At 49.2% G+C, this 9,160-nt stretch overlaps 1 protein-coding gene across 1 annotated transcript; it reads right to left on the reverse strand.

The window, feature by feature from the left end:
* Window positions 1–1,789: 1,789 nt before the first annotated feature.
* LOC119268189 (vacuolar cation/proton exchanger 1a-like) lies at window positions 1,790–6,412 on the reverse strand. The gene is made up of 9 exons (XM_037549768.1): window positions 5,646–6,412; window positions 4,267–4,334; window positions 4,112–4,140; window positions 3,800–3,996; window positions 3,155–3,670; window positions 2,952–3,068; window positions 2,652–2,742; window positions 2,468–2,541; window positions 1,790–2,193 (listed from the first exon to the last, which is right to left on the reverse strand). Exons 1-8 carry the CDS (start codon window positions 5,946–5,948, stop codon window positions 2,474–2,476), a joined length of 1,389 nt encoding a protein of 462 aa, XP_037405665.1. The 5' UTR covers window positions 5,949–6,412; the 3' UTR covers window positions 1,790–2,193; window positions 2,468–2,473.
* Window positions 6,413–9,160: the final 2,748 nt, after the last annotated feature.

A 9,160-nucleotide genomic window follows, 5' to 3' on the forward strand; every position in this document is an offset into this window, starting at 1 on the left:
AAATCGTAATACATGTGTGAATACATAGACCACAATGTGTCCCTAGTGAGCCTCTAGTTGACTAGCTCGTTGATCAAAAGATAGTCATGGTTTCCTGACTATGGACATCGGATGTCATTGATAACGAGATCACATCATTAGGAAAATGATGTGATGGACAAGACCCAATCCTAAACATAGCACAAGATCGTATAGTTCGTTTGCTAGAGTTTTTCCAATGTCAAGTATCTTTTCCTTAGACCATGAGATCGTGTAACTCCCGGATACCGTAGGAGTGCTTTGGGTGTACCAAATGTCACAACATAACTGGGTGACTATAAAGGTATACTACGGGTATCTCCGAAAGTGTCTGTTGGGTTGACACGGATCAAGACTGGGATTTGTCACTCCATATGACGGAGAGGTATCTCTGGGCCCACTCGGTAATGCATCATCATAATGAGCTCAAAGTGACCAAGTGTCTGGTCACGGGATCATGCATTACGGTACGAGTAAAGTGACTTGCCGGTAACGAGATTGAACGAGGTATTGGGATACCGACGATCGAATCTCGGGCAAGTAACGTACCGATTGACAAAGGGAATTGTATACGGGGTTGCTTGAATCCTCGACATCATGGTTCATCCGATGAGATCATCGAGGAGCATGTGGGAGCCAACATGGGTATCCAGATCCCGCTGTTGGTTATTGACCGGAGAGTCGTCTCGGTCATGTCTACATGTATCCCGAACCCGTAGGGTCTACACACTTAAGGTTCGGTGACGCTAGGGTTGTAGAGATACGAGTATGCAGTAACCCGAAAGTTGTTCGGAGTCCCGGATGAGATCCCGAACGTCACGAGGAGTTCCGGAATGGTTCGGAGGTGAAGAATTATATATAGGAAGTGCAGTTTCGGCCATCGAGAGAGTTTCGGGGGTCAACGATTTTGTACCGGGACCACCGGAAGGGTTCCGGGGGTCCACCGGGTGTGGCCACCCATACCGGAGGGCCCCATGGGCTGAAGTGGGGAGGGAACCAGCCCATAGTGGGCTGATGCGCCCCCCTTGGGCCCTCCATGCGCCTAGGGTTGGGAACCCTAGGGGAGGGGGCGCCTCCACTTGCCTTGGGGGGCACTCCACCCCCTTGGCCGCCGCCCCCCCTAGGAGATCCCATCTCCTAGGGCCGGCGCACCCCCCTAGGGGGCCTATATAAAGTGGGGGAAGGGAGGGCAGCCACACCCTAAAGTCTTGGCGCCTCCCTCTCCCCTGCTACACCTCTCCCTCTCGCAGAAGCTCGGCGAAGCCCTGCTGCGGTGACTGCTGCGTTCACCACCACGCCTTCGTGCTGCTGGATCTTCATTAACCTCTCCTTTCCCCTTGCTGGATCAAGAAGGAGAAAACGTCACGCTGACCGTACGTGTGTTGAACGCAGAGGTGCCGTCCGTTTGGCGCTAGGATCTCCGGTGATTTGGATCACGACAAGTACGACTCCCTCATCCCCGTTCTTTGAACGCTTCCGCTCGCGATCTACAAAGGTATGTAGATGCATCCATCACTCGTTGCTAGATGAACTCATAGATGGATCTTGGTGAAAACGTAGAAAAAAAATTTGTTTTCTGCAATGTTCCCCAACACTATGTCCTTCGTTGTCTCCTTTTATCTCTTTTCGTGTGCGCAGTGGCAGAGGCAGGGGTGCTAGCAGGGGCCCGGCCCAGGTCAACATGCAGATTTTGCCACTACACGAGGGATTATCTGCTGCTAATATTGTGTATTTATGATGATTTTGCTGGCTTTGGCCCTCCCCAACATTATTTAACATCAGTTGGCTGGCTCCGCCACTGTCTGCATCATTGCATAGATCATATTGATCTGCGTAACTGTAACAACCCACTGATGCCGATGTATACATATGGCTAGACGCATATGAGCTAGGCTTATTGCACGACGAACAACCTAGACAATATACAAGAAGCAATAAAAATAGCTAGCACTACGTACGATTCGAGAAAATAAAGAAAATATCTGGTACAATTGCATGCTTTTCTGGCAACAACTAATCAAGCGATTCCTTTTGGATGGGACTCTTGACACGGGGAATTCTCTTCCTGAATCTTCCTTGGCACAGTTATGCCCCGATATGATAGACAGAATTTGGTGGCTTCAGGCTAACACCTCGTTCGCTGTCTTGCACGCATGCCAGTTTGCTGAGGCAGCCCTGGAGAACAATTGGATGAAAACAAAGCTGAAATGATTAATTGATTGGTGCAACCCTCGTGGCTGACAAAATGCTATCCTAGACAACATAGTGTAGTCTTAACGTATTAAGATTTATCTCCACACATGAGCAATCAATCTCTGAATCAGACACGACACCTAACTAAATCACACCAGCTGTTACAAAATCATCTTGGTCAAAATAATCAAAGATATCTCGCCCTTCTTAAATGAAGAGTCTTCGGGTTAGCTGGGACAAGATAATGCAAGCTTACCAGTACTTATGCGACCTGGACAATCATGGGACCCGTTGGGACATCCAGCAGCGTGCCGTTGCCGTTCGCGTGATCTGTCAAACAAGAGAATATATTCTCAAAGTGGAACCGAAACAAGAAGTGGACTGCACAACAATCGCAAATAAACAGATCTTGATTTGTTACTGTCGTCAAGGAAACGTACGTGCTGGTTGTCTCGTAACAAAGAAGCAAGCGCCGATAACAATGTAGCATAGGAGGAGGAGGACTCCCTTGAGGTAATGTGACGTTCCATCCTTCGAATCAAAATCACTGGATTAATTAGGACCGTTTTTTTTTGTATTTTCTGGCAGCAAGACAGCAAGATCGCAACCAAATCACAACATGTAGTTAGGAAATCCCTTTTGTCTCAATTGGAAATCGACTTCCTTTCTTTAGTTTATGTGGTTAAAATTCCCTCACCGACGAATGTTTGTCTGAATGATGACTGAATGATGATTTTTACCTGGAGGGTGAAGGCCGTCACTAGCACCGAGATGAAGAGAGAGCCAGTCTCTAGCAGCTTGAAGTCGAGATCCATCTGAATCCCCATGATCCAAGCGACAAGGACACTTAATGGCACCTACCAACACAGTGCAGATTCATCATGCATGATTTGGCTGGTTGAAGCGAAGGAGACAATCAAGGGAAGGGAGTTAATGTACCCACCACGAACATGGAGATCTGGGTAGCCGACCCCAAGGCAACACCGAGGGTGATGTCCAGCTTGTTCTTCAGGGCGAAGATCACGGCTCCGGCGTGCTCCGCGGCGTTACCAACGATGGGGAGCAGGATGATGCTGATGAAGCTCACCGAGAGACCCCACGACTGCGAGGTCGGCTCGATGGTGCCGACAACGTACTCGGAGAGCACGGCGATTATGATGGTCATGAGGATGAGCCAGAAGAGCGCGCTCCCAAAGCCGAGGACCGCCTCTTCCTCATCATCATCGCCGCCCTCAATCTCCTGCGGCTCGAAGAGCTGGCGATGCGTCTTGAGCTGGAAGAAGAGGTAGGCGACGTAGGCGAGGAGCATGATGAAACTGCAGGCCCTTGAGAGCTCCAGCACCGTGGTGTCAGTGGCGACAGCATGCTCCCCGGAGCTGACGGCGTAACGCAGCAGCAGCGGCAGAGACTGGCACAGCACGCCCAGGGTGAGCAGACCCGTGCTCACGTCCGCTTGTTTCTGCATGCGCATACGTAGTCGTGGATGAAGCTAGTCAGTCTAAAATTAGGCGTTGCAACTTGCAATCTGGTGCTGAGATTGAGAAATGCATGCATGCTCTAATATAATATAATGGAGCCGGGTACGTACCCGGTCGTAGGGCTGGTCGGCCCCGAGGTTCTTGATGCCGCCACAGAAGAGCGACGTGCCAAGGACGAGAAGCAGGTTGGAGAGCACGGAGCCGAGCAGCGAGCATTTCACCACCTCGATCTTCCCTTGCACCAGCGCGAACACGGCGATGATGAGCTCCGTTGCGTTGCCGCACGTCGCGTTCAGGAGCCCGCCAACTGCAAACCACAAGTCGAGTAATTAACAACACATAGATGTTTCCGGCCGGCGAGACAGAAATATACTGCGTAGTAGTAGAATATACGTAGTTTGGGGTGGATCCGCGTTACTTACTAGTGGGGCCAGTGTAGAGCGCAATCTGCCTACAAGAATTACCACACCAGAAAATGAAAAGGTTTCACGTTAAAGCATTTCCAGAACTGACACAGAGCTACAGTTAAAGCATCCCGTAAAAGGGAATTTGGGTAGCAAGAGGAGCAAATGCTTACTCTGTGAGGAAGCTGACCCGCTCAGCCAGAGGAATGAGGCCGATTAGACTAAGCGCGAACACCCATACCTGCCGATTCAGATCCACTTTAAATTCCACTTTGCCAGAAATAGAAATAAAATTATAACACATCAACACTTGCTGGCTACTTACGACAATATGCACAAGTTTTAGATTTTGTGTTAGCACCAAAATTGAGACTAAATTGCGGGAGCATTTCACAAATTAGTGTGCCTTGCACTCTTGACTTTGGCTTCCAGCCATAGTCTTCTTCAATATACAAGGGCACATGTTCATGTGTACTAGCATCAGATTATCCACGTCAAGCTCGTGAGGCTATACTCCACCGGGCTGATCACAAATGCCAACTCGTGAACACCCAAGAGCAAGCAGGGATGTTTCCGTCATCGTCTTTAGCCACTGTGCCCGCACGACTTTTGTCGTCTACTCTTGTCTTGGCGGTGCACATTTGGCTGTTAGTCGCAGCAAGGTTTACGAGATGGCACTCCCTCCGTGAAGTACACCATCTTTCTAGAGTACTCCAGGGCGTGCAGCCCTACGTTTTGGTAAAACTGCCATGGCCCAACGCTAGAGACGAGGAGTGAGGTGAAACTTCTCTCCCGTGATCGATTGGCAGATGGTGCGTGCTCCAAACCAGTGCCCGCAACCTTCAAATATGGCGGCTCACGGGTATGATATGAAGCGCCGTTCATAAATTATGGCGACTTGAGGCCGTAGAGCGATTTTGACGCAAAATCATAATATTAACGGTTATTATGACGATTAGACTAATATAAACGATCACCACTACTAATTAACGAGCAAGACACAATCTCATTGTCATTGATTCAATAGATGATCTCACATGCGTATAATCGTTAATCAAGATTTAGAAACGCAGTCGACTTGATCAGTGCCTTGTTTTTACAACCTGACGACCGATGGTTTTGGCCACGGAGAGCATATGTAGAGGTTGTCACCACTCACCAAGAGGGCACACCATTTAAAACTCGAATTTGTTTGCCACTTTGTACATCCGTCGCACATAAATGTGGACAGATGAGTTCCAGGGAAAGTAGTACAGCTCTCGTGCGTGCCAGTTTGTGTGCAGTGCCCCATGTGTCCGTAACATGACGTGGCCAATTGAGGTATACTGATAGAGGACAGCGCGCAAGGTTCAATTGTGATTAAGCATCCGCAGAGAGGCAGTGTTGGATAGTAGTGATCTCAATCTGGCACCTGATCACCAGTGTTTGGAAGCGAAAGAGAAAAGCAATGGAATAAATCCAAGGGGATGGTCAAACCGAACCGAGGATCATGAATAGTAGCATGCATGTAGGAACAAAAAGAAAAAAAACAGTGTATATATGATGAATTTACCTGGCCGAAGCGGAAACACTGCGCGGCGACGGCGAGCGGCACCGCGATGAAGAGGACGGCGAGCTTGGTGCCGAGGAGGACCTCCTGGAGATTGGCGAGCACGGGGCGCAGCGAGGCCACGGGGACCTTGCGCACCAGCGTGGCGTCCGACTTCTTCCGCAGCGACGAGGAAGACATGCCGTGCGCCGTCCGGGCGAGGCCGCTGTGGCCGTGCGCGTGGCCGCCGTGCCGCGAGGGAAGCCGCCCGGACTCCTTCCTCGTGGGCGCGCCGGCCTCCATCGTCACCGCGGACTGGCTATCCATGGTCAGGTTAGATCGATCGATCTGGACTCTGACTCTACCTGTGCTGCTAGTGCGGCGCCACGACGAGAGCTGTCTCTGCCTATTCGGCGCGCTTACGAACCTCGTGCTGTATTCTGTGCGAGACACCAAGAGGAGGTGGAGCACATATTTATGTGGGAGGAAGAAGGGTGGGCATAAGAGCAATTATTCCCGGAGGAATGAATTATTGACCCATCCCTCCATGTTACAGCCAGCGTCCAGCTCCAGCATCACAATGATAAGATCTCCTTGATGATCTTGAGAGAAAAATATGTGTGCATATATATCGAGATAGTGAGACTGGTAGATAGAGATTAGAGATCGTTTTTCCGAAGTAAGACGACGAAGAAGAAAAAGGATTGTAATATGGTTTAAATGGATGGGATCGACGTGTGTAGATGGATCTAAGAAGGGAAAGGGAAAGGGGATTTTGATTTCCCTTAACCGGCTTCAATGCGACGATGCCTCTACATACGGTGGAGTTTTGAGCAGTTATGATTCGCGGGAGGGGGGTACACCAGGGAAGCTTCCGCGAAGCTTCCCAAGCCTGCGTTGCCCTGCCGTCGTACGCTACGCCACGTCTGAATGCCTGGTTCGTGTCCGGTTGCACGTTGGCTATTTCGACCGGGGGGTATCGGCCAGATGCCAACATGGCGTTTCCCCGCTGGGCCGAGCGCAGAGGTGAGGACGGATCATATTTATGAGCATGATGCATCATCATTCACATGGCCATATGGGTATCGAATTTGGATTGACTGACCACGATGGCTTTGCCTGGCTACACTCAAAAAACAATGACTGCGATGGCTCGCTGCCCCGGCAAATCTTCTCACCGCTTTCTGACCGTACGGACGCGGTGTTTACGCGCTGCGATGGATTTTTTTCTTTCAGACTAATAATAATGTATGTGCAATGCACGTTTATATTAGGTATTATATTAGTTGCACGTTATATTAGGTAAAATATATCTGTTGCAAGTTGGTATTTGGTAAGATATCATTACTTTTTTCACGAAAATGATAGAATATTAATTACATGGCAGATTTCATGGGATAGCGTTAAGTCAAAACGTGTTTATAATCAATAGCAGTGATGGGTATTAAAGCGTTAAACGTGTTTGGTGCTCAACATTGAAGCGATTGGAACCGTTAAATAATATGATTTGACGGTCGAGATGATTTGAATCTGCCCCTTCGGGTCTTTTTATATTGGTATAGGCACGGCAACCAGAACGTCTTATATACCAATTTTAGTTTACACAAGGTTGAAAAACATGACAACTTTTTAATAAAAAATGAACTTGGACAAAGTTGCCATGTATTAACAACTAAAGTTGTCACCTCGAGTCAACTAAAATTGCCATGAAAAATCATTCGGGATGATATGCTTAAAATCCGAACGTTCGGGATTTATTGAGGTCTTTTCTTTTCTTGATTTGACAGAAAAGGTGGGAGCATTGCACATTTTCTTTTTTATTTGAAAACTTCCCATCGTATTCTTTTTCAATCATTGCAAGAGAACAAATTTTTTTTCGAAAGTACGCCGAGTGTACCTTAGCTTTATAGAAGAAGAAGCAAAATATTTACAAGAGATTACAATCAGCGGTCACCCACACAAGTGTCCACTCTCCCACACTCCTAAGTTATTACGTGATTACTCGCAAAAATGTAACACTCCGCTCCTACTTGCCAGCACGTGCTCTTTGAAGATGATCTCAACTGTGCCTAACTCGTTCCTGACGTCGCTCCTGCCGAACACTCTATCATTCCTTTGCTTCCAACACCAGCATATGAGAATCATAAAGGAGTCAAAGTCCTTGCGCATTGGTTTAGGGATTGCGTTCCGGGCCGTCATCCACGAACCTTGCACTGAGTCATTGCCCGCCGGCAGTAGTGCTTGGTTGATGCCGGTCTTGGCGAAGCAGATGTACCACACCTGCCTGGCAAACACGCACTGCAAGACAATATGGTTCATCGTGTCCTCTTCCTGCTCATAGAGGAAGCAAGGCGATGTCATGTCTTGCAGACCGTGTCTGGCTCTCTTGTCGGACATCCATAGTCTGTATTGCAACACTAACCACATGAATATTTGGCAGGTCAGGGGTGCTTTGCAATTCCATATCGCTGTGGCCGGTTGGAATTTGATTCCTCCTTCACACATCATCCTGTAAGCCGAGGCGGCCGAGTAGGTGCCCGAGGTGTTCCAAACCCAGATCGGCTTATCATCCACTCCCTGAGTAAGTTGGATGCCAATCAATGCCTCCCATAGCCTGATGAATTGGGCCAACTCCTCATTTTCCAATTCTCCGATGACTTCATTCATCCAGTCGTGAAGGTATAGTCCATCCTTCACCGTGCGCCTGTTAATCTGCCAGGTTCTGACCTTGGCCACAAGGAGCGGTGCCATTTCCTGAACACGGGAGCCACCAATCTGTCTTTCTAGAATAAAGTTTTTGAGCCGTCTCTTATGTGTCAAGTCACCAAGCTGCCGAATGCCGTCAAGACGCCCTTGTCCCCGATCACCTGTAACCCCTGCCATGGTCGTGAGTCATCTATCCTCTGTAACCATTCCCATTGCAGTCGGAGTGCGATGCCATGCTTGTGTAGATCAATGACGCCCAACCCGCCTAGGTGCTTAGGCCGGCACACCCTCAACCATGCGACTATTGACACACAAACACGTCACATGTACCCTCGACGCCGGGGGTAATGCACCGCAGCTCATGTCGAAGGAGATCCGACCGACAGCGCGATACGCAAGAAAGTCGGCGGCCGCCTTTGAGACCCGAAACCCTGCATGCTCGGGAGGGACCCCGTCAGGGAGTGCGACGGCTATGGGCTGCCCTAGGTCAATTCGCTCGCCCCTAGAGCCTCGGGATTCGCAGCTCTCAAACTTGAGGAACTGTAACGCCCCGAGACCGATGTGCCGCGTGTCTTCCAGTTATTCGCTGTTGTTGCCTTGTCATTGCTTGTGTGTCATGCATTTCATATCATGTCATCATGTGCACTGCATTTGCATACGTGTTCGTCTCATGCATCCGAGCATTTTCCCCGTTGTCCGTTTTGCAATCCGGCGTGGGAATGTCCTCCGGTGTCCCTTTCTATCTCTTTTCGTGTGTGGGTGTTAAACGTTTTCGGATTGGACCGATACTTGTCATGCAGCCTTGGTTTACTACCGGTAGATCGTCTGTCAAG

This window comes from Triticum dicoccoides, chromosome 3A (assembly GCF_002162155.2).
Source record: "Triticum dicoccoides isolate Atlit2015 ecotype Zavitan chromosome 3A, WEW_v2.0, whole genome shotgun sequence".
In the NCBI taxonomy this organism is placed as follows: domain Eukaryota; kingdom Viridiplantae; phylum Streptophyta; class Magnoliopsida; order Poales; family Poaceae; genus Triticum; species Triticum dicoccoides.